This window comes from Molossus molossus, unplaced genomic scaffold (genome assembly GCF_014108415.1).
Source record: "Molossus molossus isolate mMolMol1 unplaced genomic scaffold, mMolMol1.p scaffold_m16_p_7, whole genome shotgun sequence".
Classification (NCBI taxonomy): domain Eukaryota; kingdom Metazoa; phylum Chordata; class Mammalia; order Chiroptera; family Molossidae; genus Molossus; species Molossus molossus.
The window spans coordinates 96,402,189-96,428,788 of record NW_023425401.1 but is presented as its reverse complement, the minus strand read 5'-3'; the positions used below and the strand labels follow the sequence as shown (position 1 = coordinate 96,428,788).

The window sequence follows — 26,600 nt, the reverse complement described above, 5'->3', positions numbered from 1 at the left end:
ATAGTTCGCATGCAGTTCTGTCAAAGGGCAGAAGAACAATCGATGCCTAGAGACCTTTCTGACCTATGACCAGTCCTCATACAAGTTTGTCACGTATGTGCTAAGTAGCATCCACTCGTTCAAGTCTGTTGAAGCAGAGGTGTCTCAACTAGCTGGATAAACAACACATGTTATATTGGTCAGAAAACCCAGGGTGGGGCAAAGCAGGTGCATATTTGTAAGTACGCAAAACAAAGAGCATATTCTTGTATTGTTGATTAATTACTGCATCATTTACTATGCAAGCCACAGTGAGCCTACTTTGGCCACACATGCACATCTTTAAAATAGCAAATGTCACTTTGTGACTTTTGAAATTATTTAGGACTGCTAAACATATAAACAAACTTGGGTGTACACTGCTATCATTTGCTCAATAAACTATGTATTAATAAAAGAGGGAAAATTTCTATTTTGTAGGTATTTTATTCTATATCCTTACTTTTTGGATATCTGGATGTGTAGGTAAACTATTTACCAGCTTTTCATATTCTGATGCTAATATACATTATCTGATTTTTTCCCACATGAGTGTGTCAAAATAGTGAGAGATATTTTTATTTTTCTGTTTTTCAGATAGAGTAATGGAAGGGAGGGAGGGAGAGAGAGAGAGAGAGAGAGAGAAGATAGTAGAGTAATGGGAGGGAGGGAGGGAGAGAGAGAGAGAGAGAAGATAGTAGAGTAATGGAAGGGAGGGAGGGAGAGAGAGAGACAGAAACGTGGATTGGTTGCCTCCCTCACGACCTGACCAAGGCCGGGGATTGAACCTGCAACCTAGACACGTGCCCTTGACTGAGAATCAAAAGCCCTGGCCCTGTGGTCCGCAGAGCAACCTTCTAACTGCTGAGCCAAACCAGCCAGGGCACACAGTAGGAGGTATTTTAATAAAGCTAATAAAAATTGCTTTTCTTGGCTCAAGAACACCTAAAATCTTATGTGAGTGCCACCAAGTTGGGGTGGGGGGTGGGGCGGTGTGCTGTGCAGAGACTATAAAACTATATATTAAGAGTAGGGCTTTTAAATGAGTATTTTACTGGAACTTATTTTCACAAATTCTAACCTAAATAACACAAAATTAATGCTCAGTGAAAGAATAATAATCACAATTTTTATTTGATTCAAATGCTTCAGATATTAGTTATAATGGCTCAGATGAGCAAACTGCAAGCCATTCGTTCTTCTACTGCCGGTCTCTTGACAGTTTAATATGTATGTAAGCTATGGAGCCCTAAGGTAGGAACCGGCACTGCATGTGAAATTAGCACACTGTGAGTTAAATTAAGTCAGATGTGGAGTAAGCTGCAAACTTGCTGCTGCTCCATTATGCCCCCAGCAGAGCAATCAAGGAGCGCTATCTTTGAAAGCAAAGCGTTGACCTGAAAGAATGAGAAACAACACTCTCAGTGATTTGACTCCTTCTAATCTGTCTGATAACACTAACAAAATGTGTCAGCTGGAATGAGCCATGGACTATAAACACACAGGGAAGGAGGACAGAGCCCCACAAAGAAAGCCAGGAGTCAAAGAAGAGAGATGGCATTCAAAAGCGTCACAGTGCTCAGAAAGTCAAGGTGGGAAGGTGGTCTTTCCAAGGGGCCCTCACACTCCCCGCCCCTTTCATGGAATGACAAAGTCTCTGCAGGAGCAGAGCATCAACCTGTTGAGAGAAAAGCATTCATGGTGTTCAGCCCAGAGAGGAAATCCACAGAGCCCTCTGCCACTGCAGGCCAACTCTCTTCCTTTCAAAGCACGAGCTGGTGCTTGAGACGACATTGTGTTTCAGGACCCAGCAGGTGCAGCTTCTGAGTCCCTTTGACTGAGAAGCTCAGCCCCGGTGGGTGGTGAAGGGGTTGGCCCGTAAACAGGACTTCACATCTGGGCACAGGACGAGCAGTGGTGAAATGATGACTGTGCCGCAGGAAGCCGGCTGGGAAACGGCTCGGGGCGTGCTCCTCTCCCGAGGCCCTGCACGCGAGCCGGTGCTCCTCGGTGCTCCTCGGTGCTCCTCGGTGCACACGGCCGCACCCGTGCAGGAAGTCTCGGGAACAGGGCACTGGCCCACGGTAAGAATCTTACCTCTCTGTGTCTCACTTTCCTTACCTATAAAACGAGCATAACAGCAGTGCCTACCTCACAGGATATGTTCGTTGTGAGGATTAACTAAACTAATAAAGGCCAAGTCCTTCGAACAGGGCTCGGTCCCCACCAGGCCACACTGCCAGCGACTCCCCCAGCACTGCCAGCTGTGTCGCGCTGAACAGGCGTGCTTGTTTCTGCTTCCAGGCCATTTACCCCACTTGTCCATTTCTATTTCTTTATGAATGTCCATTCCAACCGTTTTGATATACCATTCCCCCCGTAACCAATAGAAACACATAATGTACACATTTTGAAATGAACATCAGAATAAAGGGAAAGTAGGAGCAGATCGGCCAGAAGAAAAGTATCCAATGACCATGTATGATCAAATGAGTTTTCAAAACAGTAACAAAAAAATGAAGTAAAAAATTCACCTCGTAGAATTTGATATTAATCACATTTTTCATTATATAGATTGTGTCTATTATACACAATTGAATATAGTACAGAGCTTTTGTTTTGTTTTGTTTAATCCTCACCCAAGGATATTTTTTCCATTGATTTTTAAAGAAAGTGGGAGGGAGGGAGGAAGGGAGGGAGGGAAACATCTATGTGAGAAAGACACATTGATTGGTTTCCTTCCGCACCACCCTGAGTGGGCCAGGAACTCATTAAGTCACGCTGCCTGAAGGACAGTCAGGACAGACAATGTCACCTTCCTCACGTCCTAACACACGGTGCTGTGGTTTAGGAAGAGGAAACCGGGACACACAGAAACAAAAGGACTTCTGTACGGTCAGGTCACACTAAACAGCCCGCTGGGTCGGAGCGTCACCGAGGTTACCATTCTGGCAGGACAGACCACATCGCCTTTCGGTCTTAAAGTGAAAGAAAAAGTTCTGACCTCGGAAGGATCCCCTAAACTAGAGTGGGGAGACAGAAGTCCCTACACTGACAATACGGGCTTTGAGCTAAGGCCCAGGGAATGAGCAGCTTGCTGCCAGTTTGGAGCTGTTATAGGAATCAGTACGTGTCCTACTTTGTCACAAAGACACACTTTTTTCTGCTACAGACACAGAGAACATTTCTTTTTCAATTAAAAACAATTTCTCCTTCAAAGCAAGTCTCCTTCACTCAAACAGCATCTGGTGCTGAAATGCCCTTTGCCTGCTTCATTTCCAGGACAAACAAGCCAGAAAGAGGCTTGATGCTCGCCGCCACCTACTTCTCTGAGCTACAGCCATTGATTCTTGTAAGTTTATTTATTCAAAACAACAGCACAAACAATTCTTTTTTCTTGGGTCAGCAGCTTACTGAATTAACATCAATCATCAAAGGAGACGGGGCTGAAAGGAAGAGGGAAGCCCATTTTCTCAGAGATTGATTTTTTTAAGCCAAAACACACAGGTATAAGCAGGAGGCCATTTACCACTGAAAAGGTTCAACTTGAAAGTCACAGCCAAAAACTGGGCACTCACAGGACTGACCAGGCTCCTTGAAAACCTTTAAAAAACATTTTTTTAAATCACTTAAAGTTCTTTTCCATGGCCTGGGAGAGTTTGATTATTCCAGGGACTGGAGCCCACCTGAGTAACTAGAAACAAGGGGAGGGGAGGGTCCCAAGAAGAGGAAAGTAAATCAATGTTGTTGTTTATTATGATGATTTGCTAATGGCTTTCTCTATTCCCTTTACTTACTTTGATGTATTTAAGGAGGGAAAAGTTCATCAAAGACCACTGTGATTAGAGGCTTACTTGTATTTAAATAACTACCTCTGGCATGGCTGAAAGGAGATTTGCTCCATAGGGCCCAGTGAAATTATTCTTTGAAAACCTTGACTTGCTTCCTGCTAGGAATTCAGCTCAATTATTCTTCCTTGCAAGGTCAGGGTAGAGAATTCTTGCCTGAAAATGAAGTCAGAAGGGTCAGTATTCCTAAGACTGCTCTAAGAAAACTGCAAAAAAGTAATTGGTTTACATCCATTTCACATCCTGTCCTGTCAGGGGAACGTGTTTCCTTCCTCCAGCCTTTCTTGAGATTTATGAAAGGGGAGGAATGCATTAGACCAAGCAAGCATGTATAAACCACTGGCCTCCCATTTCAGGAGAATGTGCTATATTCTTTATGTTAGGCATTTTAAACATTTGCCATTTGTTAAATCAACTTTAGGAGAAAATGTGGGATTTGAGGTCTAAGGATACAAGTAAATGAAGAAAAATAGTTAAAAAAAAAAAAGTCCCAGATGCCTGAGTTGATTGGCAGAGACAACCCTGTGTTATCACTGTTTTCTCTCAAATTGAGTTAAAATCATTTCAGTTACGAATTTGATATCAAAGTCATCAATCACCCTCTTGACTGAGAATGAAGTGGGCACATCCATTTGTTCTCTAGACAGAAGACAAAGATTTTTAGCCTCTAATGCACAAGGATTGTGCAGAATAATAAAGGTAGTTCTCCCTTGGAAGGGAGAAAATAAATTCATTAAATCAATAAAATGTACCAAGGACTATCGCCTGTTTTTTTTTAACCACTCTGAACGAGATGTTATAATTTGTGAACCACTGTGAACCTTCGTTTCTGTCTAACTCCCACACTTAGCTCACAGACAAACTAGCAAACACGCTGCACTGCACAGTGCCATCTGCGGTCATTTCCCAGCAGTCTTCAGCCTCAGCAGCCTGCAGAATGTTGTACGAGAAAATGCAAACTCGGAGAAGGCCGGCCACCAACCACGACCACAACGCAATGGATTCTAGAGCAGTGCGGTCACTCGGTGCCGGCGCGGTCTCGAGGGGGCGGCGTCAAGAGGCTGCGGGGAAGCGCAGGCAGGCCCAGCTCGGCCGGGCTCCATGTGGGCACCCACAGGCAGGGGTCCCAGAGGCTGCAGGGCGCCCACGGCCCAGGGGGACGACGGCCACAGCAGACCTAAGCGGGAGAACGCCAACACAGCATTTCGGAAAGTAAGTTAAAAAGTATGATTTGTAACAAAGGCTACAAAAGGGAACAAAAGGCTTTGTAAAATTCTGCAAAAGAATTTCCTAAAATTTTCAAAATGGCCCATTTGCTGCCAGCAAAATGGTGCCTCCCCCAAGACCTGAGGCCAGGCCTGCAGGGAGTGGGTGCCCCCGGCCTGCCTTCCCAAGGTTGTGAGTGTTCACAACAACCACCCGAAGGCCGTGGACTTACTGATAAGTGATTGACCTGAAGTGTTTTAACAAAACAGAAGTCTTGAGCCTGGTTTGACCATAAAAGTATAGCCAGAAAAACTGAAAAATAAAATACATATGTGAAAGAAGTAATGAAGTCGACCAGGCAGGAAGAGAGAGGGCAAGAGCCATCAAGAGCTGGTCTTGGTGACACGTGTGGAAATGTATTTATTTTTTAAATATGTTTTTATTGGTTTTTTAGAGAGGAAGGGAGAGATATAAACATCGAGGTGAGAGAGAAACATCAATTGGCTGCCTCCTGCACGCCCCCTGCTGGGGATCGAGCCCACAACCCCAGCATGTGTCCTGACTGGGAATCAAACCGGACCTCTCAGGCCATGGGACGACACTCAATCTACTAAGCTACACAGGCCTGGCCGCATGTGGAAATTTAAAAGGGAGGAAAAAAAGAGAGAGAATAAGCCCAGCTGTGTGACTAAATTTATGACCTCCAAAAAATAATTTCAAAATAAACATAACCTTGACAAATTGGTTACTCTAATAAAGGGGTCAGCATGAGGGAACCGTTGGCAGTAAATTGCATTAAAGTATTTCCCTGTGAGTGAACAAACTCACAGGGTAATAAGCTGTGAAGAGCGTAATTCCGGACTTACATTGTGTTTTGCAAGCAAAGTGGGAAATTGAGAATTACTGAACCTTGCTTAAGTTCTTATCCAAATGAGTGTTTCAATTAGTTACCTAAGATTTCCCCACGTCTTAGAACTGGAGTTGGTATGTGGAGTGAAGCAGTCCGTCAGCAAATGGGTTATACAGGGGATGCAGTCTAACCAAAGAGGGCCATTTGAATATATAGCACACAGCACAATTTTTTAGGCAAGACCTATTAGGTTCATCTATCTGTGTGTGTCCCATGCCCTTGAGTCGACTTCAACTCCTGCTGACCCTATGAGTGAGTGTCCTCTACAGTGTCCTGTCCCCAGAGGCCCTGCTCAGCTCCTGCAGACTCATGCCCAGGCTTCTCTGATGGAGTCGATCCATCTCTATTTGGTCCCCCGCTTCTCTTGCACTGGTGTCTTTTCCAAAGAACCCGCCTTCTCATGATGTGCCCAAAGGAGGACAGCTTCAGTTTTGTCATTTTTGTCTGTCTGTCTAACTATAAAACAGCTTTACTGAGATATAATTTCCATACCATGAAGGTCCACCTCTTTTAGGTTATTCTGAGACTTACTAAAACCGGTCAGTGAATGTGTGAGAGTACAATTAGGGTGAAGCATTTTAAGCCCCGTATACTGTTGAACACTGTATAGACATTAAATAAGCATTCTAACTCCCTAAATAATGCAGGTTCTATAAAATATATCTCTCTACCAACGAAAGAAACTTAAACAAAATATACAAAATCTTTGCATTAAAACTAACAAGGAAAGAACCAAAGCCCTCTCTCCTGATGCTCCCTGGCGGCACGAGACGCTGTCAGGAGTGCTTCCGTGAGTGGCCTTGCGGTGGGACCCAAGAGGGGGCTCTCACCTGCCTGTCCCCCCTCCAGGTGCTGAGAGCAGGTCTCTGCACCCTGTGAGCACCTACGGAAGGAAGCTGCAATATAGGAGAAAAGCAAACCCCAAAGTAAAAAACAGAAAAGAGCACATTTAAAACACAAGCCTGTAATTCCAAATTGAAACTTTGGAATTTTATACTGATGGTTGATAACTTGGAGGACAGTCATTAAAAAAACAAAACGCATGCACTACTCTTGGCACCTGAGAAATTCCACTGCTAACCCCGTGGGCTCTCGGCAAGGCCCTGACAAACAGGGAAGTGTCTAAAGATGAAACTGTGGGACGAATCAGTACAGTAAACCACTTGGATGGGTGGGCACCTGACTGGGGCTCTTTAGGGTTTGGTAGACAGACTGTGGAACAACAGACGTCGGGATTCGTCATTTGTCCTAGAAACAGCAACACATCTTAACCCTAACAAAGATGTCAACAGGAATTTTCAATTCTTTTTTTTCTTGAACTTAAAAATGAGAGACAAGGAAAACACTAAGAATGACTACACCAGTTAGCTTTATTTTGTGGGTAGGAAATAGAGTTCAAACAAAACAGAATAATACTCTTTAAGAGAAAGACAGATGTTAGCAGTATAAACAAGAATGACTATCTGAATAAAAAAGGCAAGAACTCCAAACCTTGGAAATTCATCATTTCATTCTTATTCATTCATATTCTCTCTTTCTCTCTCTCTCACGTTTACCGTATTTTCAGATCCCCAAGTAATCATTATATATGATTTCTTCAAAAATTTTCTATAATATACATAAGAATCTCCTGTGGCAAATAAAAAGTCTTAATCATAATTTTCACTAATAAAAATGATCAGGAAAACAAACAGTTCAAGGGTATACATACTTAGATATCACATAGGCATATAATAGCCTGTTACTTAATATATTTACTCAATGAAAGACACAAAACAAAGTAAGACAGGCTGCCTTGGGGAACAGGAGCAGGTGGTAGCTAACAAACGCCTCAGGGGAAATGAATGGATCACAGGAAGTGCAACGCCCTTTCCTCCACACATGTAGATCAGAGCCCATCAGATATACTGTGTTCAGTCCTGGTTCCGACACATAAAAAAAGGGAATACTCTGCTAGAGAAGAACCCGAGAAGGGCAATCCGACTACTGAGAAGGAAGAACTGTTGAGAAACAAGGGCTATTTAGCCTGGCCATGAGGTCAGTGTGACCAATCTACTGGATGGCTGTTGGAAAGAGATTAGATCTACTCTGCGGCACTCTCCAAGGAGGGAGACTTGGTCTTGTACTCATCTGAAGAACAGAATTTTACTCATGCTCTAACTGCACTGCCCTGTGCTGTGCAATCAGACAAGAGTCTGGTTCTCAGTGTGCATTCTAGAAGAGAAACTAAGACATCAAGTTCGAGTAGGCCTGCCGTCCAGTACCTGGAACTGTGCCTGGTACATAATAAGCGCTCAACAAGTATTTTTGGATGAAGAATGACCACACCTCTCACCCCCGACTGTGCCCCTGTGTGGCGGAGCCGCAGGGCTGGGCTGGGGACTCGCGCTGCTCCCTCCTCGGCAGAGCTGCAGGCCCGGAGCAGGAAGCCAGCCCGAGAGAGGGAAGCCATTCTTTATTCATGAGACAAGTGGCGATAACACACAAGGCAGAGACTATTAACTGCTGGAGAAGAGAACCAAACAGAGCTATGATTCTCAAAGTTGAAGACATTAGAAGTTAACACCATGAGAAGGCAGATTGCATCCCAATCTAATAATTGAAGTGTCCAACAGAGGAGCTAGTATTGAACTCCCAGCTACCACAGGAAAAGGGTGCTTTCTGAAGCCTCTCTTCCGAGGTTCCTTTATAAACCCGCTCCTGGCCTGCTATCTGGAGATAGAGTCGGGGGCCATTCATCTTGGCAGGACCACGAGGAGCAGTCCGCTCTAAATCGAACAGTCTGCAAAGTAGAATGATTTGCCCACACGAGAAGTAGACAACCAGTAAATCAGCTCTCAGAACCTTTCAGAATAAAGTAAATTCTACCTTGATAAAGAATCACAGCCTTAAAAACAGCCTATAGTGTATTTCCATGATACACTGCCTGGTTTACATGGGGTTTTCTAAGTGATTTAACATATCCTTAGCCACAACTATGGAGACAAAAAGTCTTCACATTGATATACTATTACACATACATACAATGTTCTAGAAGATACTAAGTAAATTTTACCTAGAGAAACAACATTGGGTTGTAGAAATATTAATATGAATTCTCCTGAACATGAAATGATAAACAATAAAACCATGACTTTAGCAAAAGCCTTTGAATGAAATGAGAAACTTCTTTCACACTTATTCTTAGGCAGGAGCCTTGCAGCTTCCATTTGGTGAGGACTATTGATCATATGCTAGTAGCAAAACAGTCACCAAAATGCTCCCCTGTGATCCAGTAACCATAAAGGTAAACCTCAGCACACCCCCTTGCCATCCACATGTCCCCATGTACATGTACAACAAAATGAAATGTAATATAGTTACTTTTAAAGACTGAAACATAAAAATGCAATATAAAGGAAACAGTATTTTCTGCTCACTAAGGTAAATATGCCTCTATTTTGCAATTCTTAACTTCATTCAACACTTTTCCTTGGGAGATGGTGAAAGTTTTGAGCGATTTCGTGTCAAGGAAAAGCCCCAGTGGGCAACGTCTCAGGAGGGCAGGAGGCGGGCCAGGGAGAACCCGTCGGTCGGGGCACCCCAAGCAGGAGGGGCTGCCTCCAGCCACAGCTCTGCAGGCTCCCTGACCGCACACATACTTCCAGGAACTAGTGTTTAAAACGGATTATCAAACTAGCAGCCTATGAACCAAAACCTTGTGCTAATATATATGATATGAGACAATAGTATTTAATTAAAAAAAAAAAAGATGATGAATATATGAAGATTTCACATAAAAATCAAAGATACTGACATTTTGTTTATTTTTCAAATTTAGACAATGTGGCACCGCTGGGATTATATTCTAAATGACAATAATCAGCTGGATCCGAGCACAGAAGTCCTCCCTTCTCCAAAGGGGATACGTTCCAAGGCTCCCGGGAGATTCCTACCAAACCCCATCCTGTTTTTCCCTCTACATACATACCTGTGATAAAGTTTAATTTATAAATTAGGCACAGTAAGAGATCAACAATCACTAGTCATAAAACAGAACAATCATAACCGGACACTGTAATAAAAGTCATTTAATGTGCTGTCACTAGGTAAAATAAGGGTGACATGAACACAAGCACCGAGATTCTGCACCAGTCCTTAACACCTGGGGGCTGCTGAGTGACTGAGGGCGGGAAGCGTCTACAGCAGGGACAAAGGGATGAGCCATGTCCTAGATGAAATGGCACCAGATTTGATAATGCCCCTGAGAACAGCACACGATTTAAACTGAGGAAGTGTTTACTGAATTGTTTATTTCTAAAATTTTCCATTTAATATTTTCAGACCACGGTTGACCAGAGGTAACAAACTATGGAGAGCAAAACCGTGGATGAGGGAGACTACTGTGTAGGCTGGCCTCTCCGCAGGGCCGAGGGACTGCATGGCCTACATCTCCATCTATGCCTAAGTCACTCACTGAGGTTATCAGTCAGGCTCCTACAGGCATGTACACTTGTGACCCTTCATTTCAAAGAAGAAATATCTAATGAAGGGGAATAAAAGCAAAGATAATACAAAAATAACTGGAATAATCTCAGAATATAATCAGACACATGTTTACACAGAGTTGTGAACCTGCACAAATTAGCTCTTTCTGGACTTCCACCACGAAGCAGAAAGACCCTATGACCACACGGAGGCTCTGGCCTGCAGACATTTCCTTTACGGATAACTGACAGGATCATACTGGAAATGTCCAAACCACAGCAAATTGATAGTAAAGAAATTGTGAGACAATGTCCCCCCCAAATCCAAGGGGCTTTCCATTAATGACGATGGTGGAAAACACTAACTTAACATTTATTTAGCACAAGAAGCTATCATTTAGAATCAAAGGACAGATAAAAAGCTTCCCAGACAAGAAAAAGGTAAAGGAGTTCATCACCACCCAACCAGGATTACATGAAATGTCAAGGGTCTTCTTTAAGAAGAAGAAGAACAAAAAGATAAAAAATATGAACAATAAAATAGTAATAAATACATATCAACAACTGAGTCTAAAAGAACAAAATAAACAAACAAGCAGAATAGAAACAGACTCAGATACAGAGAACGTTTTGACAGGTGCCAGATGGGAGGGGGTCAGAGGATGGGAGCAAAAGGTGAAGGGATTAAGAAGTACAAATTGGTTGTTATGGAATAGTCATAGGATGTAAAGTACAGCACAGGGAATAGAGTCAATAATATTCTAATAACTATGTATGGTGTCAGATGGGTACAAGATTTATGGCAATGATCACTTAGTAAGTTACAGGATGTCTAATCACTGGGGTGTACACCTGAAGCTAATATAATATTGCATGCCAACTGTAATTAAAAAATAAAAAATGATTTAAATTAAAAAATAATAAAACAATTAGGTGTTATATACTTTTAGGAACACTCTTACTTGAATTGCTAATTTAAAATTGACAGAATCTTCTGAAATGTTGCTAATGTGACTGCGTCTTCCCCTTCTCCCAGGCTCATTACATGCAGATGTCAGTATAATGTTAAGCACTGTAATTCTGCCTTTATTAGATCCAGGTACAGAATGGCATCCCAGTGAGCGTGGTGAATTTGGATCATTATTTCTCCACTCAAGTTGTGTTCATCTTCCTGCTGAGAGGATGATCACTGAATTTTACCATAAGCCCAAGGGACCCATTATTTATTATATTCCATTTTATGGTGTGGAGTAAATAACTAGCATTAGAGTGCTAAATTCATTCACAAAGATGAACTGTATTCATAAACTGAAGAAATTCTTTAAATCAAGCCAATGTTGCTAATAGGCTCTTTCTAAAAATGCAAAAAAACCCAAAAACCAGTCACTGTGATATGGCAGCAATAAAGGGAGGCCCCTGGGTCAGCACACAGAACCATCAGAAGGTAAACATTTGAGACAAGGCACATCAATGTAATGTAACCGGATCATGAGGTTAAACACACACACCTCACTTAAGTTATGTCATTTTCATGTAGCTGGGTTGTAAAAATTCACACCTTGAAATAAAATTATTATCATAATAGGAGAATTCAAAATAAACTAAGTAAATGAATGGGTGAAGAAGCCGGCAACCCCGACTCCTCCTAAGATATGTCCTAATGACCATGCATTCTGTCTTAACCGGTGTGTCTTATATGAACAGTCCAATCAGCAGGGGGTGTTTGTCTTCTGCATTACATATAATATTCTCAGTTCTAGGGTTTCATACAACTGCTTTGGGGACAGCTTTTGACTATAACAGATATTTTAGTCCCCAGTCTCTGGGATTTTCTTTGCCCATCCCCCAGGTTACAGCTGCGCCTCCCCTGGCAGATTTCAACTCGGGAAGAGCTTGAGAGAGAGCAATCTCCTGCCTCTCCTGGACTGCACCACAGAAAGCCGCTGTGGGCCTCGAGGCCCAGGCCCCATGCTACCCAGCATCCACTTCTCCTCACACAGTCCTGCACCAACACTATCCACGTGACTGTGTTTCAACAATAGGAATAATGAAATGTCTGTGTCAATTATAACATTCACTTAGAATCACCAGATGGTATAATACAGATATAAAGAACAAGAAAAAATGAGTATTAACAAAAATGTATCATAGTAATTTAAAATCATACTTAAGAGGGTCACCATAGAAACTACAAGCAACGTATTAAAAGGTGGCAAGGAAAAAGGCGTGCTGTTGTCCCTGTTCTTGAGATTTCTCTCCAAGCTAATCAGAGACCAACAGGAAGCAATACACCATACACAGAATGGAAGGTCAGGCGTCCGGAACGAAGTCAGGTCTGGAGGGAGGGGAGGAATTCCAAACGAAGGCATATTAAGGTACAGCACGGCAAAGCAAAGATGTATGTGGTTAGGCCAAGTAAAACTGAGTCAGGCATCTGTGCACATAATGAATGGAACTTTCCAAAATAGAGGAATAGGAAAAAAGAACAAAGGAAAAAACATACACAAGAGAAAAGGCAGGGGAGACAAAGTTGACTGTTAACACTTCTGTTGTTATACAACTGCATTTAACTGCAAATTTCTACCCTTTAAAAATACAGGTATTTATTGGATCAAGATTAAAATAAACCTTCTGTGTGTTAATGAACATGGTTCTTCATTCATTGCAGTTTTTGAATGTTGTCTATTTGGTTCCTAAAATCCAACTGTCCATACAAAATTGTCCAGGACTTGTGACTCAGCAGAAAAGCGCTGAGAATGCTCCCTCAACCCTCTGTCCCCATGTGCACACAGGGCCCTGGCTTAGCCCCGGAGTTAGCACGGTTTTCTCTCCAGACCTCTTCCAACCTCTCTCCCGACCTCATCGATGGCGTCCACTGTGATGTGGGGTCTGGCCCTACGTTGGGACAGCTTCGTTACCTACACACTCCAGCTGGGACACCACAGAAATGGCCAGAAACATCCCATTCCTCCTCCTCCCACTACTGCAAACACTGCGACCACCAGCGAAAGCTCAGTTCTGCTCCTCGTCTCTTCCCTCCAGTCAGGGCCTCCTTGAATAAAGGGGGGCCTGTTCTGGTGCTCTGGTAGTATCAATGGGGGAAAAAGAATGCCCTTTTGCTAAAAGAAAGGGGGTTCACCCAACAGGCCTTACTATCTGGGAAGAGAAAGAAGAAGCAAGCCAGAAAAGGGAGAGCAATTTCCTCCCATGCCCAGACCCCATCACTACTTCACCTCCATACTACCCCAGAACTGTCATCTGACCCAGGCCATGTGCTACCCCGCACATCCGTGACCCCTGGAGACTCAGCCCTCACCACTCAGTTCTCTCAAAAAAATAAAACCTCTGCCCCGCGCCCTGTAAGAACGAGGGCATGTTGAGGGTGATGACCTTATTCTCTCTGACCTAAGAAGGCTGGACTTAATGATCTCCCAAGTCCCTCTGTTCACAGTCTCCCAACACTGCATGTGAGCTTCCGACCTCACCCCCAGCTCTCTGTCCAAACAGAGGTGCTCCTAGAATCTCAAGTCAAACTCTGTATCCCTTCCCAGGACCCAGGCTTACATTTTAGGTAAATGTGAGAAAGCTACATCAAGACCCTAGAGATACACTATGGATAAAACTGTTTTCACTGAGGTTTGCACCACATAAGATGATGTGAGATTATTTCTATCTAGTTCCAAACACTAACAAATGAAGAGATGAATAGACTGTAATCTATTCACAAGTATAAAACTATATTGCAATGATGTTACCAGGTACTCTGTTATAGAAAAGAGTCAGAAAAGAGGCAGTTTGGCAGATGACCACAAGCAGGACTAAAGGATGCCCACAGAATAGTATACAATGTATGTGTACATTTTTAGTTGACTAACATGCATTTCTGGAACACGTTTATGAAACAAGCAAGGCCTTCTTATAGCTATTTCTATTCATACGTTTAACGGTTTTTACTCCCTTGCCAATATTGGTTGCACTTCCTTTGACATAAAAAACAAAAAAACATTCAGAATATCAACTATTCGGGGCTCCTAACAGTGAGTCGCTATATTCATTTGTGGAGCGAGGAGGAGAAAGGTTCACCAGCATCTCACGCGACATGGCTATTTAGGCAAAAACACCCTAAATGTTATGGGACAGGTAGCAGATGAGAAAACTACAAAGAAAAAAAAAAGATCAGCTGGCTGATTCAGCAGGTTTGTGGGAAAATAGCAAAACTCATTTGACTAGAAAGGCTCTTTGTAGCTGACCTGTTGACGCAGGAGTGTGCACCTGGTGCAGGGCAGTGGCACCTGGGGCGGCTGGAGCAGGAAACCTGCTGGCCAGCTGCTGAGACTCGGTGCCCTGCGGGGAGTCTGGGGGCGTGGCTTATTTCAGGCTCTGCTTGGAACTAGTTCCACCTGAAGAGCTGAGTACAGAGGCTAGACTAGGTGATTGTTAATCTTTGAAGAGTTACTCAGCTTCACACATAAAACTCCTTATACAGAGTGAGCATAAATGTGAGCACTGGGGAGACAGTGGTTTCTTTTTATAGGCTGCTACTCAGTTTTGGAAAAAACAGCTTTAAAGAGGGATGAGTGCCCTGGCAGGATAGGTCCCGATATACCAAAGTTTCGGGTTCGATCCCGGATCAGGGTACATACAGGAGTCAACCAATAAATGCATGGTTGGGTGGAACAACAAATCTCTCTCTCTCTCTCCCTCCTTCCCTCTCTATTCATTTAAATGAATATATTTTTTAAAAAATTAGTAATGTTCGAGGTGAACAGAATTGTCCACCTGTGTTCACGTCTAGTGCAGTGTGACAAGTGAATGGTGAAAAAGGGCCATGTCATCGGTTCTTTAAAGTGTCTTCTAGCCCTGGCCGGTTTGGCTCAGTGGTTACAGTGTTGGCCCGCAGACAAATAAGCCGTGGGTTAGATTCTGGTCAAGGGCACGTACCTCGGTTGCAGTTAAAGTTCATCCTCAACCCTGGTTGTGGTCATGCAGGAGGCACCCAGTCAATGTGAGACCCATTGAAGTTTCTCTCTCTCTCTCTCTCCAACCCCTCCCCCCCACTTCATCTGAAGATAAATGGAAAAATATCCTCTGGTGAGGATAAACAAATAAAAAATTAAGTGTATTCTAAAGACTACAAGTTCCAAAAGATATGCCTTGCATAATGTGTTTATTGTTCACCTCAGCTTAGAATATGTTTCATATTTTCTTGTCCGGAAATTCACAGTGAAACTTGAATGCATGAAGTCTCTGAAAAGTTCTGCAGTGAAGAAAGTTGTTTGTTTTAAAGTCAAGCAAATAAAAAAGTATTATTTACACTTTTATGGTTCTCCAAAGGATCTACTAGAATCTGGGTGCTTGGGAATAAGAATTGTTTCCTAATTCACTTTTGGCCATGGCCTAGCACAGTAGCTGATATATGATAGATCGTGTTCATGTTTTTTGAAAAACCGAATGACTGAACCTGGAAAATCCTGGAACCTGAAAATATGGCTAATGCTCTTGTCAGGTGTTGTATAGCCAATGTAAAAAGTAAAATGCATTAGAAAATGCAAATGTAAAAGTAAAATGTACAACAACAGCTTCCCATGAGGAGAAAAGTAAATTCAAGCCAATAAGTTCCATGGACTACTTTCCTCAAGCAGTTAAGGGGAAGCTAGAAACAAAACACATCGCACAGGGCTTATGAAAGTATTATTCTCCACACGGGCTCAATAAACATTAGCGCATGTTTCCCAGCAGTATCCGTAACTGATTTATCTATCCATTTAGGTTCTCAATGCCTCAATTTCCCTGTCTATAAAATAAACAAATATTTACTGTAAAATAAAACAGCAATCCACACTCGCTGAGGAGTTAGAAGGCTTAATTTACGGTTCAGAAGCATTTGGAAAAAGGCCGATGATGGATGGGAGTGTCAGTCACCATCACCTTCACAAGCGCTATGCGGGAAACAGGTTAGGAAGGCAGCCTGCCAGCTCTCCCAGCTCCCGTGCTTCCTGTCCAGGGAGCGGCACCCTTTCCACAAAACCACACACCTCCCAGCTCCTTAGGGTAAAGAGAGACAACAGATGAGAACTGCTAAGGCAATGAAACTCGAGATGGCTAAGTTCTAATGATTTGCATGAACAAAGGTTTCTTTATTGATCTATGACAAATATTTTTGACAATAAGGAATATACAAATTATATACTTCCTAGGAAGGGCTGTTCTACAATAGAATAATTTTGAACACAGAGTTGAGGGAGAGAAAAAATACTTGATTAGGATCGCGACTGTAGAGCAGGATCCTGATGCATCACTTTGCATGTTACTGGAGAGCAGGGATGGTGGCAATCACTCTACAACCCTCCTGAATGGCATCGGGTCTGGAATATATTAGGCAACCAGGAAAGGCTGAATGAATGGATGGATGGATGAATACCCATGCCTCAATGTTTTATCAAGCAGTAATCAAAACCTAACTGGATATTTAAAGGCTGGCAGTAATGATTCAGTTGTCTGTAAAATGCCTTAAGGGAAAAGTGACAATGCCCCCATCTCCATTAGCATAAGCCTTACGGCAGGAGAAAGGGGGGGTGCAGCATCTCTCTCTACCAAATGTCCACCAGCTTAACAGACAGTATGGCTATTAATCTGTATTCCAGTCACCCCAATCCATTCTGGAGAAAAATCATTGTTTCCAACATAATATGCTAAAACAAATTTATAAATGTTAATAAAATTTTTCAAAGGTCAGGTCACTACTTCCTGTAACATATGTCAGGGGAACCTCATACATCTCAGCATCGGGTCATTGGCAGGACAGCTATGACATTAAAGAATGAAGAAAATGCAATTTTTTCTCTTTTAAAATTAGGTAAGCAGCACATCTGTCTGTTTCCCTCTTGGCTGCCCGGCACGGAGCAAGTGTGGTAACGGGAAATTCACTGAAACATACCATTAAATCAATGTGGCAGAGCACTCTGCTTTATACGGCTATAAAAGTCATGCATGTGGGAAGGCTGAAACAAACTGGCACTGAAAATAAGAACAAAAATGTTTCTTAAAAGTAAATGGATTCCTAGAATTTACAAATTTCGTGGATCAGGACGCAAAACCAGGGCCTTAAAATTTGCCTTGTAATGCTTCCTTCTTGGGCTGAAATTGGAGAGAGCTTTCTTACTCAACAATCTCGCTTAAAAATGACAAACAAAAGTGAGGGTTCTGGCTGGATCATCAGAAATTACCGTAGGAGAGGTAATAAAACTGGATTTATAGTAAAGAGTCATACCAGGGTTTTATTTAGTAGCAAATGGAGATGCTACTTTTGCACCATGCGTGGAGACTCAGAGGGAGGGATGTGCTGCAGACAATTCTGCTGTGGGGTAAAATGTGTTCTGAATATCTGAGAAGCCAATACTGAGAACACAGTGTGTATGGGTCATAATGACACTCTGGATAGGTTTTTAAAAAGTCCTAGGCCAGATTATTCATATTTATATCCATGTATCTTCATCTTCATCTATATCTATATTTATATCTATCTATAAAGCCGGTGGTTTGTAAGATTTGAACATAAAATATTTATATTTATAAATCCCAACTACCTACATTTATGAAAGAGACTGGAAAGATTGCTTTTGGAAGTCTTAGAATAATTTAGTTTTACAATTGAAAGGACTCGTAGAGATTGACTTGTCTAATATCCACACTGGTAAATGTTTATAGTAGCTTATAAAGCATATTTATACAGAAATATTTGATCCTCATAAGAATCATGTGCAATAGAGAAGTTAATTGGTTTACTAAAGACCACTCAACAACCAAGTGAAAATCAGCAAGCTCCTCACTTAAATTAAGAATGGGAAAGAAATCAACAGAAAATGAAATCAATCAGTATGGATCACTGTGCTAAAGGTGTAAACGTCTATAAATAAAAATAACAAGGAACCGAACACTCACTAATACGCAGGACAATGCACATTCCACAGAAAAGGGATCACGTGAGTTACACTGGGCTGCTGGCCGGACTAAAGGGCGCTGTTTCCATTTAACACAGCAGAGTGAGTGGCATATGGACCTTCTGCAATTAAGAGGCTCGTGCTTTCAAAAGCAAAAGAGAAAAACCAGAGCTATCATGAAAATCACCTTGAATTTGGACTGCAAGTGGTTTATTTGAATCTCTAGATGTGGTTTTATTTCTTTTTTGTTGTTGTTGTTTTTCATTACCATTATCAAAAACAAGAACAAATTCCCACCTTGCACGGCCCCTGAGCCCACGGAGACCCATTCTGTCACAGGTCATTAGCGTTCATCATTACACAGCTTCATGCGGTTCCCTGTTCCCTTAGCGAACTCGGCACAGATTGATCTGCAGCCAGCGCCACAGCGGCGAAGGCAAACCTCAAGGTCTCTGACTTGCTCGCCTTTATGGGGCAGCATTTTGAGATCATTCTAGGCTGAAGGGACTTGACTGCAATATGGGCTTCTCATGTCACCAGCAGGTAACACTTCTTCACAGGGATAAAGAGCCGGGTATCAGAAGCACCTTTGTTCAGAGGTAGCAAATTGTTACCTTGGGACTGTAACTCAGGAATCAGGAGACAAATTTCATTCACAGACACACAGAACTGCATACCTCGACTCCACAACTCTATTTTTAGGCTCTGACACCCCACTTATTCAACAAACATTCACTGAGGCCTCCTGCTAGGCACCATTCTAAGTGACAGGGAAACACAGTGAATAAACAGACAAAGATCCTTATCCGTACGCAGTCATACGCTTAGTGGGAGGAGACAGGCAAATGAGCCAGACTGCAGATAATGCAGATGGTGACAAGGGCAGGGGGCACGAAGCAGGGCATGTTCCCGTCTTAACTCGGAGACCACTACCATTTAAAGATCCAAGGAAGCCAGCGTGGCTGCAGGGGAGTCACCTACAGGATGGCCTGCAGAAAATGCGCTCAGCATCACCTTTTAGGAGATTACGTAGGCTTCTAAACAATTACAAAGAATTCTAGTTTTTACCTTGTGTGAATTTCTATCAGAAACTGGTTAGCCACAAAGTCCATGTGATGGGACTTACGTTTCAGCAGGACTGTTGTGGCTAAGAGGGAGGCGAGCAGGAGGTCAAGCCTGAGACCGCCTAGGAGCAGGATCGATAATCCAGGCAAGAGATGACAGAGTCCAGACCAGGACAGTGATAAGAAGGTGTAAGCAATGGTTAGATTCTGGTTTTTTTCCTGTGTTGAAAAGCCAAAGGACGTGCTAATGGATTGCTTCTGGGGTGTGAGAAAGAGAAATGACTCTTAGGATGTCTGGTCTGAGTGAATGGAAGAACTGCATTGCCATTTCCTGAGAGGGGGAGACCGAGGGCCAGCATTTGGTGAGCAGATGGTGCAGAACACTGTGATCTCGGTTTTGGACATTACAAATGTGAGCTTCCACAGGACACAGAAGCAGAAATGCCAAGTAAACTTTTTTTTTTTTTTTTTAATCCTCACTCGAGGATATTTTTCCATTTTTTGCACAGATAGAGTGGGAGGGAGAGAGAGGAAGAGAGAGAGAGAGAGAAACATCGACGTGAAAGGGACACATCAAGTGGCTGCCACCCGCACGACCAACCAGGGCTGGGGACAAACTGCAACCGAGGTACGTGCCCTTAGCGGAAACCGAACCCGGGTCTCTCTGGACCGCAGGCCGACACTCTAACTGCTGAGCCAAACTGGCCAGGGCCAAGTAAACTTGAAAGACATATAAGGTTGGAGTTCACTGGGGCAGTCCAGGCTGGAGATACCAGCTTGGGAGCCATCAAGCTGAGATGGTATTTAAAGACCTACGAATGGATGAGATCACCAGAGAAGTGAGTGTCGATTTAAAGAGAGAAGGGGGCTAGGAACTGAACCTTGGGTACCAGAGGCTATGAGCTCAGGCAGGGGAGAGGCAGGCTGAGGAGACGACATGAGGTGGGGGAAACTGAAGACCGTGTTATCCTGGGAGCCAAGTGGAGAACAGAGGGAGGCAGTGATAAATGCATCAAATCCCACAAACAGGTTAGTAATCTGTGAAGGTAGCTGGTCACAATAGTGGTGACACTCTGTCCTACCAGCAGGAAAGCACAGATCAGGAGAGAATGCACCGAGAAAAGGAAAACATAGGGTTATATTTGTTCGATGTCATCCATTTCTCTGTTTTAATCTCACTGCCCCAGAAAAGGAAAAAAGAGAGTAACAGCCTAATCCCTTATGCATATTTTATTTTATTTTTTAATCCTCATCTTTTTCCATTTATCTTTAGATAGAGTGGAGGGGAGGGAGGCAGGGAGGGAAAGGGGGAGAGAGGGAGAGAGAGAGAGAGAGAGAGAGAGAGAGAGAGAGAGAGAGAGAGACAGAGAGAGAGAGAAATATCGATGTGAGAAGGACACATCGATTGGTTGCCTCCCGCACGACCCCAACTGAAGCTGGGGCGAACCAAGGTACATGCCCTTGGCCAGAATCACACCCGCGACTCTTTGGTCCTCGAGCTGACACTCTAACTGCTGAGCCAAACCAGCCAGGGCCATATTTTATTTTTAAAAACTGAAGAAGACTGTGATATGTTCTGAACTTTTAGGAAAAAGTATAGAAAATCTGACTCAAGAGTCTACTAAATAGCACACCACCTGTCACCATCGTGTATCTACTCCTCCTTAGCAAATCTTTTCCTACACAAGACAAAGGGAAGATTCTGGTGTGATTCTGCGGTTCCCAGCAAGGTAGACAGGTCACTCTCTGCTCCTTACTTCCACATAGGAACTTATTCATTTTGGATGAGAGAAGGAACAGGACAATGGAGTGTCACCTAGGCTCTCATTTGCTAAAAATAAAAGTTCAGAACTATTTTCCTAGACTAAATAATGGTCTTGAAATCACCTTAGGTGATCTCCCAGGATAACCACTGAATAAACGAACCCAAAACTTCAAACAAAAATGAATGGCACACTGAGAGCTGATTAAATGCCCTACTTAAAACTGCTCTACTCAAAGTCCCCATGGACACATACTCTCTGTACCTGATAACTTAGTTTTCTTCTTGATCTCTCCGCAGCTTTTAAACTAACTTTTGTTCTCTAAACACTAGCACAGTTTCTGGAACTGGCTTCTTTTATTTATTTATTTAATTAATTTTGGTGGGAGGGGTACATGCCCCTAGCGGGGACCGAACCTGGGACTCTGGTCCGCAGGCCGACACTCCAACCTCTGAGCCAAACAGCCAAGGCTATTAATTCATTTTTGTTACAGATGTTTCTCCCTTTTTCCCCATTGACACCCTCCCCCCATCCCAACCCCACCCTGTCCCGCTTTGTTGAGCATGTCCATCGGTCATGCGCACATGCATGTAAGTTCTGTGGTTTCTCTCTCCCCTGCCCCATCCCCCTTCCTGAGGAGTGTTAGTCTGTACCCTACTTCCTGCCTCTGGGTCTGCCCTGTTGCTCAGACTGCTATCGGAACTGGCTTCTTGACGTGCCCTTCGCTAGCTCACCACTCGCTCGCCCACTTAGTACGGCATGTTCTAAGATTGCATTGACTCCCACTCGACTACCGCGGCTTAGAAATTATCTCTGTGCAGAGTAACAGAAATTGAGTTTGGATGTAAAATGACAAAAATCTTCTCTGTGCCAGTTTCCTCGTCTGTAAAATATGGATGCTAATATTACTTGCTGCATCAAGTTTCTGTGAAGGTTAAATAAGCTAATCCATGGAAGGCTCAACATCAAGACTGGCACATACTAAATATGCAAGAAATGTTGGCTGTTATTGTGACTCCCACACATAAAGGCCCTCCTCCAGCCTCTCTTCGTTTCAAGTGTAACTTCTGTTGCCTCCTGGAATTAGTCATTGGATTCCTTCAAAGTCTTTGTGATCTGAAGACAAATTATTTAGGGACACCATAAATTAAAGATGTAGTGTTATATCAAGAGAAAGTCAGTTACAGCAAATCATTCGACAAATGTCAGCCTGGGAGAATGAGTAACAAAATGGCTTTCCAGGAACAGAACCTAACTTGAAACAGCCAGAGCGCCTAGGAGGCGGCCCAGTCCCTGGTGCCTCGGCAGTGCTGCCTCCACCCCTTTGCGCTTCCGCCTACACCTGGTCAAGGGGAATGCTTAGTGTTGTTTTCTGTTACTCCTCAGCCAAGGACATTGTTTCCATTCATTTTTTACAGAGAGTGGAAGGGAGGGAGGAAGAGGGAGAGAGAGAAACGTTGATGTGAGAGACGCATCGATTGGTTGCCTCCTGCATGACCCTGACTGAGGCCAGGGATCGAACCTGCAACCCAGGTGTGTGCTCTTGACCAGGAATCAGACCCATGACCCTTTGGTTTGCTGGCTGATGCTCTAATCACTAAGCCACACTGGCCAGGGTGAATTCTTGCAGTTTTTATTAACAAGACAGTACATTTATGTAATCAATCATCCCCACCTTAGACAAGAATCAATAGTCTAAAAAGAGTAATATGGAACCTCAGAACCCTATGTTTCTAAGGCATTTTCCTCTTAAAAATATTATTACTAATATCTTTTAAATAACAAATCATGTCCATTTCAAATATTTGGGGTTCATCTTCACAGAGTGCTTTGCACCTACCTGTCCCATCGTCACCTGTAGGAGCACTGCAGAGTGTTGTCACACCCAAACCACGCTCACTGCTCATTTCTCACTGGATGCTCTATTTGTGGTCAACACCTAAAGTGACCAATAATCGACTTTGAAATATAGATTCTCACCACCATCAAAATGGTCATATTTCATGAATGTATGGCCCCAAACCATAAGCAGTTAATAAAACATAGCCACAAAGCCGGTAAAATGTATATTCTACCATATCTGGGTGAGCTTTCCATTCTCCATAGCTAAAACCTTTTACTTTTGCCCAGAAGGGTGTAGAGCACCACTGTGGCTCAGGTTTTGGAGGTAGTTACTAAATGCATAGAACTCCTCCTGTGTGGCTCAATGGCCAAACGTAGTGAGATGTGTATGCGGTGCATAAGGATCTGTGTGCCCTTCCCTCCGAGGGCAGCTCTCACAGGCTAATTCACGGTGCCTCGCTGCGGGCATGCCGCCGCTCTGCTAGCATGGGGCAAGGGGACTTCCGAGACCTCCAGCACACCTCTCTGCGCCATGCTGAACCCTCTGCTATTGCCACTGACCCTGGAAAGGCCCTGGCCGGCCTGAGTGGCATGCTGGCAAGCAAACCAACTTCAAGTCAGACCGCTGTGAGTTCAAATCTCCAATTCACCACCTGGTTCTGTGTTCTGTGACCTTGAACAAATAAATCACTGTGTCCCTTTCTCAGACCCTGGATTTTTGAAATCACATGACTGTTGTGAGAATTAAGATAAGAGGAGACATGAAAAGCAGCTGGTAAACAGCAGGGGCTTTCTCACGTGAAGGAACGGCAGCCCCCTCCCTCCAGGCCTGTGAGGACCTCTGAGGGCAGCAGCTCCCAGCATGGCTCCCCGTTTCCATCAAATCCTGTACTCAGCTTTAATGAGGTGCTTGCCTGTATTCCCCCAGAATGAACTGGCATTGGGTCACCCCGTAAAGCAATCAGAGGGGAAACAGTTGTGAGAAGAATGCGAAAGAATAAACAAGGAACACTTGTAGATTGCACTCAGAGGTTTAATATTCTTCTGAGTGGATGCTTTTAAAATTTGCAGAGTTCCACCAGGCCCATTCAATGGGGAATATATCTTTTCCATGGCTTATAAACATCAACACAAAACAAAAACAACAGGCATGAAAGTGCTATAAGCCTGTTATGGAGAGGTCTTTCTCATGATGTGGCAGAAACAAGGTCTTAGAAGGATAGCCGTCTTTACCACCCCCCTCGCCCCTTCCCATCACTCTTTCCCAAAATTCCTGGAGCAGCCCAGGCCGGCGGCTCCCCTCCCCCAGCTCACAGACCGCAGTTTCCCGTGCTCTCCTTGGCTTGGAAAATACTCTGTGAAGAAAGAACTGGAAACAAATCAGTCATTCTGCAGTCTATTGATTAAGCCACACTGAATCAGGGTCACACCAGGGGTGCTTTTGGGGGAAGGGAAGCAATCAATCCAAGGCTGCAAAAAAATTAATGAAAACACACAGAAGTTTCAGCCCTTTTTTACCTTGTTATTAACATTCAGGCTGAGTCTGGAACATATTGCCCAAGGGCAGTAGCAAACCCTAGATCCCAAAAGGGAAGGCTCCTTATTAACTACACCACATAGGAGGCTGGTGGCAGGCAGCAGCTCTGCTTCTTGAGTTTTAGAGAAATGGATGCTAGTCAAGAAGACTTCTCCGGAGAGGAAGACAGTCACTCACATCTTACTTATCTCTGGGCAAATCCAGGTAAATGGAGGCTGTTAAATAAGCAAACTGCTATTCCTCCACCTACATAAAACAAAAAGGAACCTATCACATAGAGACAGGCCTGACACAGTTTCAATAACTGTAACTTACTATTTTTGGAGATATATTCTGCTAAAGATGGAAACATGTTTAAACAGGTAGTCCCCTATCTTTTTATTCTGTAAGGTTCAGTATAGTTCAAATCACTCCTGACTAAGTATAACTAACTCATTCCCCAGGTCGTAGGACATTTCTCACTGTGGGGGCCTGCCCTGACCCTCCAGGCTGGGTTGGATTGCTCTCTTGCATTCTCCCATTCTGTGCAGCTTCTCCCCCCTGGCCTGTGAGCACCACAAAATGCTGCTCACTTCTGTGTCACTCCTGTTGGCTTGCACAGGGTGTAAACACGTAGCGGCCTCCCTGCAGCAACATAAAGTGCTGGACAGCAGAGACCATGATGTGATTTCTTCTGGAAGCCCAAACAACACAGCCCATTAAAAGATGCATAAAGAAAACCCACATCTCTGGGCCCCAAGTTTTCCTGGGTAGCCTCACTAACCAATTATCTCCCAACACTGATTCCATACTCAACTCAAGATAGAATCCACAATGATTTTAAAAATAATAGTGCAGCTCTCCTTAGATGAAAAGAAACTAAAAAAAACCCACTCGCTCCCAAAATCATATGCTCAGGAAACTGAAGATCATTTCTGCTTATAATTATAATTTATACAGAAAGTATAATGATCCTCTTCAGCGAAAATATGTTTTCAAATTTGGAACATCACTGAAATTCAGTTGTGTCTGTCGAGGGGTATGGGATAGATGAACTAATTTAGAACTTCCAGGGATGTTTAAGATCTGTGCTACCCTGGCCAGTGTGGATCAGTTGGTTGGGTGCTATCCCATGCAGCAAAAGGTCACTTGGTCAGGGTACTTGCCTGGGCTGCAGGCTCGATCCCCAGTAGGGGGCGTGCAGGACACAGCCAATAGCTATCTCTCTCCCTCTCCCTTCCTCTCTCTCCAAATCAACAAAAACATATTTTTTTAAAAAATGATCCATGCTAAAATGATCTTCTCAAGTAAAATTCTGATATTCAAAGTTTTCTTTTTCTATATTCAATAACAAAACTCTAAGAACTTCTTGACAGATATGAACAGCAATCTCCTTTGAAGGGTGAATGTTAATCATGAGCAGAAAGAAACTGATGTCAGGGACTCTTGTGCTGGACTTCATTCATTATCATTATGTTAACAGGAAGCCAGAAGTGATCAGCTACTACCGCTAGGATTCTGCATGAATTTTGTAAATCAAGCCTCAGTTCCAAGAAGAAATGCCATTTTACTCACTAGACTAAGAACAAGAACTGGCATCTGCCACTCCGGAAGGCCTCCCTGGCTGTCCCCCTCAACGAGACGAAGGGCGCTCTCTTTCCTAAGTGTCGTTTGTTATCGGGCATGCTCTTCCGGATTCTTCTCATTTCAATTATTTTCATTCCTCCCCACCTCCATGACTTAATTCCTAAACCTAGACATCAAAAGCAAAAAACAGGCAAGTGCTACATACAAACCTTCAAAAGAAACTGCTATGAAACTGTACCACATTATTTCACAACATTTTCATTGGCATGAACTTACTGGGGCACATCACAGAGAGTCAGGCCTGATTCGATTCGTTCTAGTAAAGATGGAAACATTTTTAAACAGGTAGTCCCATCTCTTTTTGTGTATGTTTGTTGCTGTTAATCCTTGCCCGAGAATATTTTCCCATTGTGTTCTAGATAAATGCAAGAGAGGCAGGG

The 26,600-nt window shown here is 43.3% G+C and overlaps 1 protein-coding gene across 15 annotated transcripts in view; it reads right to left on the bottom strand.

Annotated features, from left to right (window-relative positions):
* Nucleotides 1-26,600, bottom strand: part of EXOC4 (exocyst complex component 4) — a 761,664-nt gene that overhangs the window by 353,854 nt on the left and 381,210 nt on the right. The window contains exon 11 of one of the 15 annotated variants that reach the window (XM_036247090.1): nucleotides 3,953-4,022. The exons of 12 other annotated variants lie outside the window; for them this stretch is intronic. In XM_036247090.1, the coding sequence (XP_036102983.1) occupies nucleotides 3,968-4,022 (55 nt within the window). In that variant the 3' untranslated portion in view covers nucleotides 3,953-3,967. Of the gene's footprint in view, nucleotides 1-3,952; nucleotides 4,023-16,690; nucleotides 16,814-26,190; nucleotides 26,327-26,600 lie in introns of those variants that run through there. 2 more of the 15 variants (XM_036247089.1, XM_036247096.1) reach the window with 2 other exon arrangements.